The 19,768-nt window shown below is 50.5% G+C and overlaps 1 protein-coding gene across 4 annotated transcripts in view; it reads right to left on the bottom strand.

The window, feature by feature from the left end:
- CCNT2 (cyclin T2) overlaps window positions 1-18,910 on the bottom strand; it is a 109,547-nt gene extending 90,637 nt beyond the window's left edge. For 2 of the 4 annotated variants that reach the window (XM_075317137.1, XM_075317140.1), the window contains exons 1-2: window positions 18,686-18,910; window positions 13,840-13,921 (exon numbers count right to left, since the gene is read on the bottom strand). In XM_075317137.1, the coding sequence (XP_075173252.1) occupies window positions 13,840-13,921; window positions 18,686-18,843 (240 nt within the window). In that variant the 5' untranslated portion in view covers window positions 18,844-18,910. The remainder of the gene's footprint in view (window positions 1-13,839; window positions 13,922-18,685) is intronic. The other 2 variants (XM_075317136.1, XM_075317138.1) reach the window with 1 other exon arrangement.
- Window positions 18,911-19,768: the final 858 nt, after the last annotated feature.

Genomic DNA, 19,768 nt, shown 5'->3' with positions numbered 1-19,768 from the left:
CCAGACAATTGACAATTGGGTGTATAGCTTCTGCCTCCGGAGGCCACACAAAGCACTACACTTAAAAGTGTAAGGCCCCTCCCCTTCTGGCTATACACCCCCCGTGGGATCACGGGCTCCTCAGTTTTAGTGCAAAAGCAAGAAGGAGGAAAGCCAATAACTGGTTTAAAAACAAATTCGATCCGAAGAAACATCGGAGAACTGAAACCATTCAACATGAACAACATGTGTACCCGAAAAAACAAAAATCCCTAAGAAAACAGGGCGGGTGCTGGGTCTCCCAATTGGAGCTAGAAGAAAAGGAATTTACGGTAAGTAAACAAAATTCCCTTCTTCTTTGTCGCTCCTAATTGGGAGACCCAGACAATTGGGACGTCCAAAAGCAGTCCCTGGGTGGGTAAAATAACACCTCGTGATAGGGCCGAAAAAACAGCCCTTTCCTACAGGTGGGCAACCGCCGCCTGAAGGACTTGTCTACCTAGGCTGGCGTCCGCCGAAGCGTAGGTATGCACCTGATAATGCTTGGTAAAAGTGTGCAGACTCGACCAGGTAGCCGCCTGGCACACCTGCTGAGCTGTAGCCTGGTGCCGTAATGCCCAGGACGCACCCACGGCTCTGGTAGAATGGGCCTTCAGCCCTGAGGGAACCGGAATCCCAGCAGAACGGTAGGCTTCAAGAATTGGTTCCTTGATCCACCGAGCCAGGGTGGATTTGGAAGCTTGCGACCCTTTACGCTGACCAGTGACAAGGACAAGAGTGCATCCGAGCGGCGCAGAGGCGCCGTGCGGGAAGAAGGGAATTTTGTTACTTACCGTAAATTCCTTTTCTTCTAGCTCCTATTGGGAGACCCAGACGATTGGGGTGTATAGCACTGCCTCCGGAGGCCACACAAAGCATTACACTAAAAAGTGTAAGGCCCCTCCCCTTCTGGCTATACACCCCCAGTGGGATCACTGGCTCACCAGTTTTAGTGCAAAAGCAAGAAGGAGGAAAGCCAAGAACTGGTTTAAACAAATTCACTCCGAAGAAACCTCGGAGAACTGAAAACCGTTCAACATGAACAACATGTGTACCCGAAAAACAACCAAAAATCCCGAAGGACAACAGGGCGGGTGCTGGGTCTCCCAATAGGAGCTAGAAGAAAAGGAATTTACGGTAAGTAACAAAATTCCCTTCTTCTTCGGCGCTTCATTGGGAGACCCAGACGATTGGGACGTCCAAAAGCTGTCCCTGGGTGGGTAAAGAAATACCTCATGTTAGAGCTGCAAAGACAGCCCTCCCCTACGGGGAGGCAACTGCCGCCTGCAGGACTCTTCTACCTAGGCTGGCGTCCGCCGAAGCATAGGTATGCACCTGATAATGTTTGGTGAAAGTGTGCAGACTCGACCAGGTAGCTGCCTGGCACACCTGTTGAGCCGTAGCCTGGTGTCGTAATGCCCAGGACGCACCCACGGCTCTGGCAGAATGGGCCTTCAGCCCTGATGGAACCGGAAGCCCAGCAGAACGGTAGGCTTCAAGAATTGGTTCTTTGATCCATCGAGCCAGGGTGGCTTTTGAAGCCTGCGACCCTTTGCGCTTACCAGCGACAAGGACAAAGAGCGCATCCGAGCGGCGCAGGGGCGCCGTGCGGGAAATGTAGATTCTGAGTGCTCTCACCAGATCCAACAAATGTAGATCCTTTTCATACCGATGAACTGCATGCGGATAAAAGGAAGGCAAGGAGATATCCTGATTAAGGTGAAAAGAGGATACCACCTTAGGGAGAAACTCCTGAATGGGGCGCAGCACTACCTTGTCCTGGTGGAACACCAGGAAGGGAGCTTTGGATGACAGCGCTGCTAGTTCAGACACTCTCCGAAGAGACGTGACCGCTACCAGAAATGCCACTTTCTGTGAGAGTCGAGAAAGTGACACATCCCTCAGGGGCTCGAAAGGCGGCTTCTGGAGAGCAACAAGGACCTTGTTTAGATCCCACGGATCTAACGGCCTCCTGTACGGAGGTACGATATGACACACCCCCTGCAGGAACGTGCGCACCTTAGACAGTCGCGCTAGACGCTTCTGAAAAAACACGGATAGTGCCGAGACTTGCCCTTTAAGGGAGCCGAGCGACAAGCCCTTTTCCAACCCAGATTGCAGGAAGGAAAAAAAGACAGGTAACGTGAATGGCCAGGGGGATACTCCTTGTGCAGAGCACCAGGATAAGAATATCTTCCACGTTCTGTGGTAGATCTTAGCAGACGTGGGCTTCCTAGCCTGTCTCATGGTGGCAACGACCCCTTGGGATAATCCTGAAGACGCTAGGATCCAGGACTCAATGGCCACACAGTCAGGTTCAGGGCCGCAGAATTCCGATGGAAAAACGGCCCTTGGGACAGTAAGTCTGGTCGGTCTGGTAGTGCCCACGGTTGGCCGACCGTGAGATGCCACAGATCCGGGTACCACGACCTCCTCGGCCAGTCTGGGGCGACGAGTATGACGCGGCCGCAATCGGATCTGATCTTGCGTAACACTCTGGGCAAGAGTGCCAGAGGTGGAAACACATAAGGGAGCCGGAACTGCGACCAATCTTGCACTAAGGCGTCTGCCGCTAGAGCTCTTTGATCGCGAGACCGCGCTATGAAGGTCGGGACCTTGTTGTTGTGCCGAGACGCCATTAGGTCGACGTCCGGCACCCCCCAGCGGCGGCAGATTTCCTGAAACACGTCCGGGTGAAGGGACCATTCCCCTGCGTCCATGCCCTGGCGACTGAGGAAGTCTGCTTCCCAGTTTTCTACGCCCGGGATGTGAACTGCGGATATGGTGGATGCTCTTTCCTCCACCCACATCAGAATCCGCCTGACTTCCTGGAAGGCTTGCCGACTGCGTGTCCCTCCTTGGTGGTTGATGTATGCCACCGCTGTGGAGTTGTCCGACTGAATTCGGATCTGCTTTCCTTCCAGCCACTGCTGGAAGGCTAATAGGGCAAGATACACTGCCCTGATTTCCAGAACATTGATCTGAAGGGTGGACTCCTGCTGAGTCCACGTCCCTTGAGCCCTGTGGTGGAGAAAAACTGCTCCCCACCCTGACAGACTCGCGTCTGTCGTGACCACTGCCCAGGATGGGGGCAGGAATGATCTTCCCTGTGATAATGAGGTGGGAAGAAGCCACCATTGCAGAGAGTCCTTGGTCATCTGAGAAAGGGAGACTGTCCTGTCTAGGGAAGTTGTCTTCCCGTCCCATTGGCGGAGAATGTCCCATTGAAGTGGGCGCAGATGAAACTGCGTGAACGGGACTGCCTCCATTGCTGCCACCATCTTCCCTAGGAAGTGCATGAGGCGCCTTAAGGGGTGCGACTGACCCTGAAGGAGAGACTGCACCCCTGTCTGTAGTGACCGCTGCTTGTCCAGCGGAAGCTTCACTATCGCTGAGAGAGTATGAAACTCCATGCCAAGATACGTTAGTGATTGAGTCGGTGCCAGGTTTGACTTTGAAAAGTTGATGATCCACCCGAAAGTCTGGAGAGTCTCCAGCGCAACATTCAGGCTGTGTTGGCATGCCTCTTGAGAGGGTGCTTTGACAAGTAGATCGTCTAAGTAAGGAATCACCGAATGTCCCTGAGAATGCAAGACTGCTACCACTGCCGCCATGACCTTGGTGAAAACCCGTGGGGCTGTCGCCAGACCAAATGGCAGAGCTACGAACTGGAGATGGTCGTCTCCTATCACGAAACGTAAAAAAACGTTGGTGCTCTGTAGCAATCGGCACGTGGAGATAAGCATCTTTGATGTCTATTGATGCAAGGAAATCTCCTTGAGACATTGAGGCAATGACGGAGCGGAGGGATTCCATCCGGAACCGCCTGGCGTTCACATGCTTGTTGAGCAGCTTTAGGTCCAGAAAAGGACGGAACGAGCCGTCCTTTTTTGGAACCACGAAGAGATTGGAGTAAAAACCTTGTCCTTGTTCCTGCAGAGGAACAGGGATCACCACTCCTTCTGCTCTTAGTGAGCACACCGCCTGCAGAAGGGCATTTGCTCGGTCGGGATGTGGGGAGGTTCTGAAGAACCGAGGCGGAGGATGAGAACTGAATTCTATCCTGTACCCGTGAGACAAAATGTCTGCTACCCACCGGTCTTTGACCTGTGGCAGCCAAATGTCGCAAAAGCGGGAGAGCCTGCCACCGACCGAGGATGCGGAGGGATGAGGCCGAAAGTCATGAGGCAGCCGCCTTGGAAGCGGTTCCTCCGGTTGCTTTCTTGGGGCGTGAATGAGCCCGCCAGGAATCTGAGCTCCTTTGCTCCTTCTGAGTCCCTTTGGACGAGGAGAATTGGGTCTTGCTGGAGCCTCGAAAGGACCGAAACCTCGACTGCCACTTCCTCTGTTGAGGTTTGCTCGATCTGGGCTGGGGTAAGGAGGAGTCCTTACCCTTGGACTGTTTAATGATCTCAGCCAATTGCTCACCAAACAGTCTGTCTCCAGATAGTGGCAAGCTGGTTAAACATTTCTTGGAAGCAGAATCTGCTTTCCATTCCTTTAACCACAAGGCTCTGCGCAAAACGACAGAGTTGGCAGACGCCATTGAGGTACGGCTCGTAGAGTCTAGGACAGCGTTGATAGCGTAAGTCGCAAACGCAGACATTTGCGAGGTTAGGGACGCTACTCGCGGCACTGCTGGACGTATGATAGAGTCCACCTGTGCCAGGCCAGCTGAAATAGCTTGGAGTGCCCACACGGCCGCGAATGCTGGAGCAAACGACGCGCCGATAGCTTCATAGACAGACTTTAACCAAAGGTCCATCTGTCTGTCATTGGCATCTTTAAGTGAAGCCCCATCTTCCACTGCAACTATGGATCTAGCCGCAAGCCTGGAGATTGGGGGGGTCCACCTTTGGACACTGGGTCCAGCGTTTGACCACGTCAGGGGGAAAGGGATAACGTCTATCCTTAAGACGTTTGGAGAAACGCTTATCTGGATAAGCATGATGTTTCTGGAATGATTCTCTGAAGTCAGAGTGGTCCAGAAAAGTACTCAATTTACGCTTAGGATACCGGAAATGGAACTTATCCTGCTGTGCAGCTGCCTCCTCTGCTGAAGGGGCTGGGGGAGAAATATCCAACAGTCTATTGATGGCCGCTATAAGGTCATTTACCATAGCGTCACCATCAGGGGTATCCAGATTGAGAGGGGCCTCAGGATTAGAATCCTGATCACCCACCTCTGTTTCCTCATACAGAGCCTCGTCTCGCTGAGACCCTGACCAGTGTGATGACGGCGAGGGTCTTTCCCAGCGAGCCCGCTTAGGCTGCCTGGGACTGTCATCCGAGTCAGAGTCTTCAGCCTGTGATGCCTGGGACCCCCTTGAAGTACGGATTAGTTCCAACTGAGGGGGACCAGGGAGCATAGACACAGCAGTGTCCATGGTCTGAGAAACTGGCCTGGACTGCAAGGTTTCCAGGATTTTTGTCATAGTCACAGACATCTTATCAGCAAAAACTGCAAATTCTGTCCCCGTCACCGGGGCAGGGTTCACAGGCGTCTCTGCCTGGGCCACTACTACCATAGACTCTTGCTGCCGAAGTGGCACAGGGATGGAACATTGCACACAATGGGGGTCATTGGAACCTGCCGGTAGATTAGCCCCACATGCGGCACAAGCAGTGCATACCGCCTGTGCCTTGGCACCCTTGCGTTTTGCGGATGACATGTTGTTGTCTCCTCAGAGCAATGTAGGGTATAAGCCAAGAAGCGACTGTACAGTGCAATATAAATATATATGGTACAGGGAAAAAATGCACCAAATAACACTGTGGCACTAGTGGGGCCAGCACTTATGTGCAGCTTACCGCCCGCATAAACGCGGGTGTGTGGTCGCCAGAGTCCCTTGTCTGAGTCCCCCAGAGCCTGTGTCCGTTCTCCAGCCAGACTGCATGCAGGAATGGCTGCCGGCGTCCTGTGGAGAGGGGCGGGCCCTGGGCGTGTTGAGACCAAGAGCGGGAAACTTGCGTCCCCACTGTGCCCAGTGAGAGGGCTGGAGTATGTAAATAAGACTCCAGCCCTCGGCGCTGGCTATAGAACAGCGTCTCTCCCTTTCCCTGATTGACAGGGTGGGGGCGGGAACGAAGCAGAGCTAGGCCGCAAAAGCCGGGGACTAGATTTATGAGCGCTGCCGCCGTAAAAGCGCGGGCAGCGCGAGTCCCCGGCGCACTACAAGTCCCAGCGGCGCCGCCGCTCCCGGAGCGGCCGGCGCGGTAGTTCCCAAGACATAAAATCACTCAGCTAAGCTGCAGTGACTCTAACCCGAGCGCGCAGCGCTAGTGCCCCCGGCGCACTAGCACACCCAGCAAGCCTGGAGTGTGCGTGGCCTGTCTGTGCGGGGACACAGAGTACCTGAACGTTGCAGGGCCTTGTCCCTGACTGTACTCAGCTCCTCCAGCAGGGTCTCTGGGTCTGTGGATGGAGCTCGGCCTCAGGGTTTGGGGGCCGGTAAGATCCCACTTCCACAGAGCCCCTCAGGGGGATGGGGAAGGAAAGCAGCATGTGGGCTCCAGCCTCCGTACCCGCAATGGGTACCTCAACCTTACAAACCGCAAGTGGGGTGAGAAGGGAGCATGCTGGGGGCCCTATCTGGGCCCTCTTTTCTTCCATCCGATAGAGTCAGCAGCTACTGCTGACTAAACAGTGGAGCTATGCGTGGATGTCTGACCTCCTTCGCACAAAGCAGAAAACTGGTGAGCCAGTGATCCCACTGGGGGTGTATAGCCAGAAGGGGAGGGGCCTTACACTTTTTAGTGTAATGCTTTGTGTGGCCTCCGGAGGCAGTGCTATACACCCCAATCGTCTGGGTCTCCCAATGGAGCGCCGAAGAAATGTAGATTCTGAGTGCTCTCACCAGATCCAACAAATGCAAATCCTTTTCACATTGATGAACTGGATGAGGACACAAAGAAGGTAAGACGATATCCTGATTGAGATGAAAGGGGGATACCACCTTAGGGAGAAACTCCGGAATCGGGCGCAGAACCACCTTGTCCTGGTGAAACACCAGAAAGGGAGATTTGCATGACAGCGCTGCTAGCTCGGACACTCTCCGAAGAGACGTGACCGCTACTAGAAAGGTCACTTTCTGTGAAAGGCGAGAAAGGGAAACATCCCTCATAGGCTCGAAAGGCGGCTTCTGGAGAGCAATTAGAACCCTGTTCAGATCCCAGGGCTCTAACGGCCGCTTGTAAGGAGGGACGATATGACAAACCCCTTGCAGGAACGTGCGTACCTGAGGAAGTCGTGCTAGGCGTTTCTGAAAAAATACAGATAGCGCTGAGACTTGTCCTTTAAGGGAGCCGAGCGACAAACCTTTATCCAAACCGGATTGTAGGAAAGAAAGAAGAGTAGGCAATGCAAATGGCCAGGGAGAAACTCCCTGAGCAGAGCACCAAGATAAGAATATCTTCCACGTCCTGTGGTAGATCTTGGCGGAGGATGGTTTTCTAGCCTGTCTCATGGTGGCAATGACCTCTTGAGATAATCCTGAAGACGCTAGGATCCAGGACTCAATGGCCACACAGTCAGGTTCAGGGCCGCAGAATTCTGATGGAAAAACGGCCCTTGGGACAACAAGTCTGGTCGGTCTGGTAGTGCCCACGGTTGGCCTACCGTGAGGTGCCACAGATCCGGGTACCACAACCTCCTCGGCCAGTCTGGAGCGACGAGGATGGCGCGGCGGCAGTCGGACCTGATCTTGCGCAGCACTCTGGGCAACAGTGCCAGAGGTGGAAACACATAAGGTAGCCGGAACAGCGACCAATCTTGAACTAAGGCGTCCGCCGCCAGAGCTCGGTGATCGTGAGACCGTGCCATGAAAGCCGGGACCTTGTTGTTGTGCCGGGACGCCATTAGGTCGACGTCCGGCATCCCCCAGCGGCGACAGATCTCCTGAAACACGTCCGGGTGAAGAGACCATTCCCCTGCGTCCATACCCTGGCGACTGAGGAAGTCTGCTTCCCAGTTTTCCACGCCTGGGATGTGAACTGCGGATATGGTGGATGCCATTTCTTCCACCCTCGTCAGAATCCGCCGGACTTCCTGGAAGGCTTGCCAACTGCGTGTTCCTCCTTGGTGGTTGATGTATGCCACCGTTGTGGAGTTGTCCGACTGAATTCGGATCTGCTTGCCTTCCAGCCACTGCTGGAAGGCTTGTAGGGCAAGATACACTGCTCTGATTTCCAGAACATTGATCTGAAGGGTGGACTCTTGCTGAGTCCACGTACCTTGAGCCCTGTGGTGGAGAAAAACTGCTCCCCACCCTGAAAGACTCGCGTCTGTCGTAACCACCGCCCAGGATGGGGGTAGAAAGGACTTTCCTTTTGACAATGAAGTGGGAAGAAGCCACCACCGAAGAGATTCCTTGGCCGCCTGAGAAAGGGAGACGTTCCTGTCGAGGGATGTCGACTTCCCGTCCCATTGGCGGAGAATGTCCCATTGTAGTGGACGCAGATGAAACTGCGCGAAAGGGACTGCCTCCATTGTTGCTACCATCTTCCCTAGGAAGTGCATGAGGCGTCTCAAGGGGTGTGACTGGCCTTGAAGGAGAGATTGCACCCCTGTCTGTAGTGAACGCTGTTTGTCCAGCGGAAGCTTCACTATCGCTGGGAGAGTATGAAACTCCATGCCAAGATATGTTAGCGATTGGGTCGGAGTCAGATTTGACTTTGAAAAGTTGATGATCCACCCGAAACTCTGGAGAGTCTCCAGCGCAACGTTCAGGCTGTGTTGGCATGCCTCTTGAGAGGGTGCCTTGACCAGTAGATCGTCCAAATACGGGATCACAGAGTGACCTTGAGAGTGCAGGACTGCTACTACTGCTGCCATGACCTTGGTGAAGACCCGTGGGGCTGTCGCCAGCCCGAAAGGCAGAGCTACGAACTGAAGGTGTTCGTCTCCTATAACGAAGCGTAGAAAACGCTGATGCTCTGGAGCAATCGGCACGTGGAGATAAGCATCCTTGATGTCTATTGATGCTAGGAAATCTCCTTGAGACATTGAGGCGATGACGGAGCGGAGGGATTCCATCCGGAACCGCCTGGTTTTCACGTGCTTGTTGAGCAGTTTTAAATCCAGAACGGGACGGAAGACCCGTCCTTTTTTGGCACCACAAACAAATTGGAGTAAAAACCGTGACCTTGCTCCTGAAGAGGAACAGGGGTCACCACTCCTTCTGCCTTTAGCGTGCACACCGCTTGCAGAAGAGCATCGGCTCGGTCGGGAGGTGGAGAAGTTCTGAAGAATCGAGTTGGAGGACGAGAACTGAACTCTATCCTGTACCCGTGAGACAGAATGTCTCTCACCCAACGGTCTTTGACCTGTGTCAGCCAAATGTCGCCAAAGCGGGAGAGCCTGCCACCGACCGAGGATGCGGAGAGAGGAGGCCAAAAGTCATGAGGAAGCCGCCTTGGTAGCGGGTCTTCCGGCTGTCTTTTTTGGGCGTGACTGAGCCCGCCAAGAATCTGAGCTCCTCTGATCCTTTTGAGTCCTTTTGGACGAGGAGAATCGGGACCTGCCCGAGCCTCGAAAGGACCGAAACCCCGACTGTCCCCTCCTCTGTTGGGGTTTGTTTTGTCTGGGCTGAGGTAAGGATGAATCCTTACCCTTGGACTGTTTAATGATTTCATCCAAACGCTCACCAAACAGTCGGTCACCAGAAAATGGCAAACTGGTTAAGCACTTTTTGGAAGCAGAATCTGCCTTCCATTCCCTTAACCACAAGGCTCTGCGTAAAACCACGGAGTTGGCGGACGCCACTGCCGTACGGCTCGTAGAGTCCAGGACAGCATTAATCGCGTAAGACGCAAATGCAGACATTTGAGAGGTGAAGGATGCCACCTGCGGAACAGATGTACGTGTGACCGTGTCAATCTGTGTAAGACCAGCTGAAATAGCTTGGAGTGCCCATACGGCTGCGAATGCTGGAGCAAACGACGCGCCGATAGCTTCATAGATGGATTTCAACCAGAGCTCCATCTGTCTGTCAGTGGCATCTTTAAGTGCAGCCCCATCTTCCACTGCAACTATGGATCTAGCCGCAAGCCTGGAGATTGGAGGATCCACCTTGGGACACTGGGTCCAGCCCTTGACCACGTCAGGGGGAAAGGGATAACGTGTATCCTTAAGCCGTTTGGAGAAACGCTTATCTGGATAAGCGTGGTGTTTCTGGTCTGACTCTCTAAAGTCAGAGTGGTCCAGAAAAGTACTTAATTTACGCTTGGGATACCTGAAATGGAATTTCTCCTGCTGTGAAGCTGACTCCTCCACTGGAGGAGCTGGGGGAGAAATATCCAACATTCTATTGATGGACGCTATAAGATCATTCACTATGGCGTCACCATCAGGAGTATCCAGATTGAGAGCGGTCTCAGGATCAGAATCCTGATCAGCTACCTCCGCCTCATCATACAGAGAGTCCTCCTGCTGGGACCCTGACCAGTGTGATGAAGTCGAGGGCCGCTCATAGCGAGCTCGCTTAGGCTGTCTGGGACTGTCGTCCGTGTCAGAGCCTTCACCCTGGGATGCATGGGACACCCCCGGAGCCCGGAGCTGTTCCAACTGAGGGGGACCAGGGAGCAATGATTCAACAGTGCCCATGGTCTGAGTTACTGGTCTAGACTGCAAAGTTTCTAGAATTTTAGTCATAGTCACAGACAATCTATCCGCAAAAACTGCAAACTCCGTCCCCGTCACCTGGACAGTATTCACAGGTGGTTCTCCCTGGGTCACCTCTAGCAGAGGCCCCGGCCGAGCAAGTGCCACAGGGGCCGAGCACTGCACACAGTGGGGGTCAGTGGAACCTGCCGGTAGAGTAGCCTCACATGCGGTACAAGCAGCATAGAAACCCTGTGCCTTGGCACCCTTGCTTTTTGCAGATGACATGCTGTTGTCTCCTCTGAGCAATCTAGGAGGGTATATAGCCAAGAATCACCAGCGACCGTACAGTGCAATGTATAGCATGCAAGCATAAAAATACAAATGTACACTTCGGCACTAGTGGGGTCAGCACCAGAGGTGCCGCTTACCGCCCGCTCAAACGCGGGTGTGTGGTCGCCAGAATCCCGTGTCTGGGTCTCCCAGAACTTGTCTCCCCTCTCCAGCTCAGACTGCACACAGGAATGGCTGCCGGCGTTCTGTGAAGAGGGGCGGACCGTGGGCGTGCCTCAGACAAAGTGCGGGAAACTGGCGTCCCACTGTGTCCAGTGTGAGGGCTGGAGTATGTAAAGTAGACTCCAGCCCTCTGCGCTGATGTTCTGTACAGCGTCCCGCCCTTCCCCTGACTGGCAGGCCTGGGGGCGGGAACGAAGCGAAACTAGGCCGCAAAAGCCGGGGACTCGAGTAATAAGCGCGGCCGTCATATATGCACGGCCAGCGCGGAAGTCCCCGGCGCACCACAAGTCCCAGCCGCGCCGCAGCGTAAACTGACAGCAGCGGCCGGCGCGGCAGTTCCCAATACATTAACTCACTCAGCAGAGCTGTAGTGAGTAGTGGCACAAGCGCGCAGCGCTGTTGTCCCCGGCGCACTAACACACCCAGCAATGCTGCAGTGTGTCTGCGCGCGGTCTGTACGGGGACACAGAGTACCTTGACGTAGCAGGGCCATGTCCCTGACGATACTCAGCTCCATATCCAGCAGATTCCCCAGCGGCTGTGGATGGAGCACGGTCTCAGTGCCTGGAGACCGGTAAAATCCCACTTCACCCAGAGCCCTAAGGGGGATGGGGAAGGAAGCAGCATGTGGGCTCCAGCCTCCGTACCCGCAATGGGTACCTCAACCTTAACAAACACCGCCGACAAAAGTGGGGTGAGAAGGGAGCATGCTGGGGGCCCTAGTATGCAGGGCTGTGGAGTCGGAGTCGTGGAGTCGGAGCTCATTTTGGTGGAGTCGGAGTCGGAGTCGGTATAAAATGCACCGACTCCGACTCCTAAAATATATAATAAATTGGGGACAGGAGTGCAATGCAGAATGTGCTGAATATTTTACTAAATAATAACATTTAGTATAATGCTTATATTTAAGTGAAAAATTTATTGTAGTACAATGTGAACATCAGACATTTAATTGTTTTTATGATACAATAATCAAGATATTTGGATAGAACATAAAATATTTATTGGAATACAACTTTAGAACACAAAAAACTAATAAATTGTAAATATGTAATATATATATATAATATATATATATATATATACACACACAGTGTATATACACACACAAGATATATATGTAATCTACTGTATATTACATAGTGTATTACATATTTACAATTTATTACAGTTTTTTGTGTTCTAAAGTTGTATTCCAATAAATATATTTTATGTTCTATCCAAATATCTTGATTATCGTATCATAAAAATTATTAAATGTCTGATGTTCACATACACATATTCATGTACTACAATAAATTTTTCACCTAACTAAGCAATATATGTAGGAGTCGGAGCCGGAGTCGGAGTCGGAGCCGGTGCAAGAGAATTTGAGGAGTCGGAGTCGAAGGTTTGGCTTACCGACTCCACAGCCCTGCTAGTATGGGCCCTCTTTTCTTCCATCCGACATAGTCAGCAGCTGCTGCTGAGTAAACAGTGGAGCTATGCGTGGATGTCTGACCTCCTTCGCACAAAGCATGAAAACTGAGGAGCCCGTGATCCCACGGGGGGTGTATAGGCAGAAGGGGAGGGGCCTTACACTTTTAAGTGTAGTGCTTTGTGTGGCCTCCGGAGGCAGTAGCTATACACCCAATTGTCAATTGTTTGGGTCTCCCAATTAGGAGCGACAAAGAAAAATGGAATCACCCACCGCCTTTACACAGTTGAGAAAAAGGTTTTTTGTTTTTTTTTTAATTTTCTACTGCTCCAGCCATAAAAGTCCAATTAATCAAAACAAAACTAATTGACAGATATAGTAAACGCCATAGCAGAAAAAAAAAAATAAAAATTAGAAAATAAAAATATTTTTAATTCCATTGAACCTAGGATCTTGATTACTTGTTCTATATACAGTAATGGTTTTGCTTTGCAGTAAATTGCGGAAATTAAGTTGTCTATGGGGCTGTTTGATCGGGTCAGGAAACTCACAGGCCAGAAAAAAAAAAAGAATAAATAAAAAAAAAATAAATAAAAAAAAAAAATCAGACTGAGATTGCGGCTGTGTAGATAAAAATAAAATAATAATAATAATAATAATAATAATAATAATAAAAAAATGGCTGATTTTATTATCCAATTAGTTTAGGTTTTTATTTTTCTTGCACAGTACAATGATGAAAAAAAAAAATATTGTGAGCCTTGTACACACTGAAAACAGCAAACTGGTGATAAATTATGTAATGCAAATGTAACAACTAATCATGTAAATGCTCCATACAGCGGTAATGGAAACCCCTTTAACATGATAATGACCAAGTGGCACAAATTAACAGTGTTTGCTCCTGGGCCACTATACATTTACTGGACATGACGCTCTCACCCTCCACAAAAAAGTTATGAAGACATATATTGGGCACAGTAATGGATTTGATTGTACTCCGCTGAGCACCTTTTAGTGCATATCTGAAAAAAGGTGGATAATGCAAGGACGGAGGTCCAAAGCGACTCCGCTGGCATCATTCTACTATTTGGAACAGTTTTTTGGTTAATAATGTGACTATGGAGGTGTATAATGAGATAACCCAGGTATGTGTCCCCTCCACCAGTCGCCCCCTGCTGAAAACAAACTCCCACCCCCCCTGGATAACCCCTTTAACCTGTTCACAGTCTACAATGACAACAATCATTTACATAAATACAAAGGCGTGCAGCCATCAGATACTTACATTTCTGTGGTATTTGGTAAAAGAATGATGCATATAGAAGCGGTGCATGTAAACAATGGCAGTGTTGATGGTGAGTTGGGATCTATACAATCTGGTTAAGGAAATGAACAGCAGCTTGGAAGGAAAAAACAATAGCAAAAGAAATGCAGGCAGCCAAAGAGGGGGCTGTGAGGAGGGTCTCCCCGCAAACATACATAATGCCGCCCTGTTCACTTACGCATAATATGTCTACACGTCACTAAATAACCACTTTACAGCAAAAGGACACTTTGTTAATGCACTTAAAAAAGAATATTCTAGAACCTCTTATGTTGTTATAACCCACCCAATGTCTCCCAGCTCTGACAAAATACCTGAAGCGGGAAAAAAAAAAGGCACTTAAAAGTCTGAGTATATGAGCAGCAAAGTAGTTTCACAATAGAAAAAAATAGGAAGAGTTTTTCAGACATTTTTCAAATGAACCCTCTCCAAAGATTCTGCTAAAAACAATGCCCCCTACAAAAATTGGAGGTACCCAATGGGCAATCCCCCAGCAATAAAGCTCTAACATACACAACAATCCCAGAATATGCCTGTAAAATAATAGCATTTATATCAGAAGAACACCACATTTTTTTCAGTTTTGACTTAGCTGATATGTGACGGAGCAAGGCCTCAAAAAGCAAAAAAAAAAAAATCTTTATTTTTATATAGCGCTAACATATTCCGCAGCGCTTCACATACATCAGCAGTGTGAATGCAGCCATACCGAAGAAAAAAAAATAAATCACTAAAAACACCCACTCTAGTATTTAGCAAAATCAAAAAAAAAAAAAAAAAAAAAAAAAAAAAGGTAAAAAAAATGAGCATTATTGGCTCCATGAACCATAACTGCCAGAATCACATCTACAGAGCGTCAACTGTGGTCTAACTACAACTCCCAGCATTTCCCAAGAACACAAAGAGCCCATGGGAATCCACCTGTGCAGCAGCTAAGGATCCAAAAGATGGGACCCAGAAGCACATACTATGCCGAGGAGCGGACCTGCGGCCCGGCAAATTACAGATCTATGGCAAAACCCAAGTGGCTGAATAATATTTCTACCAACAGACCCTGCTAAATACTTATCAGATTCATTTTGAGACATGAAATAAAGATTTACAAAGAAAATAAAAAAAACAGCACAAATTAATACATTTAGCTGCAATGATAGACAAAAGACTGAACAAGAGGGGGGCACTGTTCATGGAAAGAAGCTTCATCTAATCACAGAAATTACAGCAGGAGATCAGGCACATACACAGGATTTTGGAGCGGATCTGCACCGACAAACGTAAAAAAATAGCTACAAAAAACTGCTTGAAAAAACTGTTCACTAGATAAGGATGGGGCCATGTTCACATGTTAAGTATTTGGTCAGTATTTTACTTCAGTACTTTGTGGCCCAAATCAGGAATGGGTGAAAAACACAGAAGTGGTGCACGAGCTTCTATTGTTCCACTCCTGATTTTGGCTACAAGTACAAAGGTAAAATCCTGACCAAACACAGTCTATCCACTGACATTTGTGACATGGATGAAACCCCTTCTCCTGTACAACACGGCATCATTGATTGGCAGAAAATAAAAAATTATAATCTTTCCAAACACAGAAAAAGCATAAACAATATGAGGGGACTGCTACTAATATAAGGGATCAATGAGTATACAGAAAACTGAACATGTAAGAAAAGAAGCAATAGAACCGAGATCACATATAAATGTATCATTATTAACAATTAATGAAGGACAAAAGGGACACAATAGTAAAAAAAAAACAACAACCAAAAAACGTAAAAAAAGGGGGCTACAAGAGACCCAAGGGTCACGTATAATGTGACACCGGCCCCATCAGCCCCATAGATAATAACTCCTGAATAAATAGAAAACACTTTCCCGCATTCTCACACTTTTTAGGAACTTTTGTTGTATTGGTTGGGCATTTTGAGGAGTTATTACCTAAGTCCTCAAAATGCCTAAACAATACAAAAAAAGTGCCTAAAAAGTGAGAGAATGCAGGAAAGTTTTTCCTATTATTCAGGAGTTATTATCTATGGGGCTGATGGGGTCTGGAGCATCTTGTAGCCCTTTTTTTACCAGGTTTTTAACCAATATAATATTAACAGTTAATGAGACAACACGGACTTAACGACACATTTGTACGGTGATCCCGGTTCTATTACCAGATCCAAGATACGACGAGGTCCTGACCTCACACAACCACCGAGCAAGAGAATAAATCAGAGCCACAACCTCAGCAGAACCAGTCGGAACCAAAATCAAATATTGGGGCGACTGCAGGAAGCCAGAATACTGTACTACATGAAATACAGAAAAATACACAAAGGCTGAGCCACAGAAACCATGCCAACCCACAATCAGTGCGGACCCGATACACAGGACAAACCGTGCCCCCCCACATACAGAACAACTGTGCCCCCCACAAAATCAGTGCAGACCCTACATACAGGACAACCGTGCCCCCACATACAGGACAACTGTGCCCCCCACAAAATCAGTGCAGACCCTACATACAGGACAACCGTGCCCCCACATACAGGACAACTGTGCCCCCCACAAAATCAGTGCAGACCCTACATACAGGACAAATCGTGCCCCCCACAAAATCAGAGCAGACCCTACATACAGGACAACCGTGCCCCCACATACAGGACAACTGTGCCCCCCACAAAATCAGTGCAGACCCTACATACAGGACAAATCGTGCCCCCCACAAAATCAGTGCACACCCTACATACAGGACAAACCGTGCCCCCACAAAATCAGTGCAGACCCTACATACAGGACAAACCGTGCCCCCCACAAAATCAGTGCAGACCCTACATACAGGACAAACCGTGCCCCCCACAAAATCAGTGCAGACTCTACATACAGGACAAACCGTGCCCCCACAAAATCAGTGCAGACTCTACATACAGGACAAACCGTGCCCCCACAAAATCAGTGCAGACCCTACATACAGGACAAACCGTGCCCCCCACAAAATCAGTGCAGACCCTACATACAGGACAAACCGTGCCCCCCACAAAATCAGTGCAGACTCTACATACAGGACAAACCGTGCAAACACAGAATCCGTGCGGACCCCCATATACAGGTCAAACCGTGTCCCCCCACATACAGGACAAATCATGCCCCCCACAAAATCAGAGCAGACCCTACATACATGACAAATCGTGCCCCCCACAAAATCAGAGCAGACCCTACATACAGGACAAACCGTGCCCCCCACAAAATCAGTGCAGACCTCATATACAGGACAAACCGTGCCCCCACAAAATCAGTGCAGACCCTACATACAGGACAACTGTGCCCCCACAAAATCAGTGCAGACCCTACATACAGGACAACTGTGCCCCCACGAAATCAGAGCAGACCCCATATACAGGACAAACACTCCCCCCACAATCAGTGCAGACCCCAAACAAGACTGTAAACCGGCAAATATTAAATACTAATATAATGTGGAAAGTTTAAACTCTGAACTAAAACAAAAGGCATACAAGAAACAACAGCAGAAAAGGAGGCTGAACGAGGCCGCCTGCGCCCCCCGGAGCCTCCAGGGTGAGGACCGAGGCCGCGGTTAACGGCAGCGTGAGGGAAGAGAAAAGAAAGAGACGGGAAAGAGAAGCGGAGTAGAGGGGGACACAGAAGCGGCAGAGACGGGAAAGAGAAGCGGAGTAGAGGGGGACACAGAAGCGGCAGAGACGGGAAAGAGAAGCGGAGTAGAGGGGGACACAGAAGCGGCAGAGACGGGAAAGAGAAGCGGAGTAGAGGGGGACACAGAAGCGGCAGAGACGGGAAAGAGAAGCGGAGTAGAGGGGGACACAGAAGCGGCAGAGACGGGAAAGAGAAGCGGAGTAGAGGGGGACACAGAAGCGGCAGAGACGGGAAAGAGAAGCGGAGTAGAGGGGGACACAGAAGCGGCAGAGACGAGGAAGAGAAGCGGAGTAGAGGGGGACACAGAAGCGGCAGAGACGAGAAAGAGAAGCGGAGTAGAGGGGGACACAGAAGCGGCAGAGACGGGAAAGAGAAGCGGAGTAGAGGGGGACACAGAAGCGGCAGAGACGGGAAAGAGAAGCGGAGTAGAGGGGGACACAGAAGCGGCAGAGACGAGAAAGAGAAGCGGAGTAGAGGGGGACACAGAAGCGGCAGAGACGAGAAAGAGAAGCGGAGTAGAGGGGGACACAGAAGCGGCAGAGACGAGAAAGAGAAGCGGAGTAGAGGGGGACACAGAAGCGGCAGAGACGGGAAAGAGAAGCGGAGTAGAGGGGGACACAGAAGCGGCAGAGACGAGAAAGAGAAGCGGAGTAGAGGGGGACACAGAAGCGGCAGAGACGGGAAAGAGAAGCGGAGTAGAGGGGGACACAGAAGCGGCAGAGACGAGAAAGAGAAGCGGAGTAGAGGGGGACACAGAAGCGGCAGAGACGAGAAAGAGAAGCGGAGTAGAGGGGGACACAGAAGCGGCAGAGACGAGAAAGAGAAGCGGAGTAGAGGGGGACACAGAAGCGGCAGAGACGAGAAAGAGAAGCGGAGTAGAGGGGGACACAGAAGCGGCAGAGACGAGAAAGAGAAGCGGAGTAGAGGGGGACACAGAAGCGGCAGAGACGGGAAAGAGAAGCGGAGTAGAGGGGGACACAGAAGCGGCAGAGACGGGAAAGAGAAGCGGCAGAGACACCGCGGAGAGGGCACAGAGACGGGGAGCAGAGAGAGAACAGATACGCGGCGCAGCGCCGCCCGCACAGCTCGCAGCATGGCAGGCTTCCCGGCCGGCACTAGGCCGCAGGTGACTGACAGGAAAGGATACACGTTGAGCCGCTGCCCCATGTCCTGGATCAGGTTGGCAGCTTGTTGCCGGTACGACAGCTCCTTGTCGGCCTCCACCCCGCAGCGCCTGGACGGGCTGCTCTCCAGCTGCTCCCGGGAGAAGAACCAGCAAGGATTCGGCTCTCGGCAGTCCGCCATCACCGTCTGCCGCCGAACCCCAATGCGTCACAATCACCGGATCTGACGGGCTCCTGAGCCGGAAGCGCTTCCCTCACGTGACTCTCCGTCGGCTTCCTTCACGCTGTCAGTCAGAGTGTGTAATCGCGGCCCTTCCTGACTGCCCGATACATAGTAACCCGGCCTAGCAACAGGGGGCTGGGCACGCCCACTAGGGTGGAGCTACACCTCAACATTTACATAAGAATGCATTTCCTGCAGTACTAGCCACTTTGTGATTGGCTTCAGGTCAGGTGGGCGGCACCGCCATTGTGGCACTGAGGAGAAGGGGGCGGGCGCTGGTGTCCGGCAGGTGACCGGCAGGTGACCGGCGGCGGGGGGGTTTCGGGTGGCGGCGTCGTCCTCGGGTGCCCCGGTCACTGACAGCGGCAGCCGCCGAGCCTCGGTACCATGGCGGCGGAGAGCTCTCCCCTCAGAGTCTTACAGGCGGTTGTTAGTCCTCGAGCCTTCGTTAACCCCTTTATTATTTATTTTTTCTTTTGCCCCCCCCCCCCCCTTGTTTTTTTTACCACACAATCATATAACATTTTGAACTTTTTTTTTTTTTATTTATTTTTTTAATTTTATTTTCTTTAATTTGGTGATTAGTTTTGAATGACCTTTCTTCAAAAAAACGGGACGAGGAACAAAAAACAAATACATGGAAAAAAATATGTAAAAAAATAAATGCCATGAAAGAGCGGGAAAATATGTATTTCCCGCCAAAGTTCAAAGTTTTGCAGGTCAGTCTGATGGCGGCTGCAGGGCTGAGTGTTTATTTTAATGGTTAAAAAAAACAAAACTTATGAACTTCACCCCCTCTCTCCAAAAAACCCCCCAAAACTTATTTTGTTGCTGTGTTGAGACCCATAACATTTTTTCAGCACCATCCTGCTGATTGTGGGGA

This window comes from Anomaloglossus baeobatrachus, chromosome 7 (assembly GCF_048569485.1).
Source record: "Anomaloglossus baeobatrachus isolate aAnoBae1 chromosome 7, aAnoBae1.hap1, whole genome shotgun sequence".
Classification (NCBI taxonomy): Eukaryota; Metazoa; Chordata; class Amphibia; order Anura; family Aromobatidae; genus Anomaloglossus; species Anomaloglossus baeobatrachus.
Note: the sequence above shows the minus strand (reverse complement) of the source record. Positions and strands in the feature narration are given on the sequence as shown.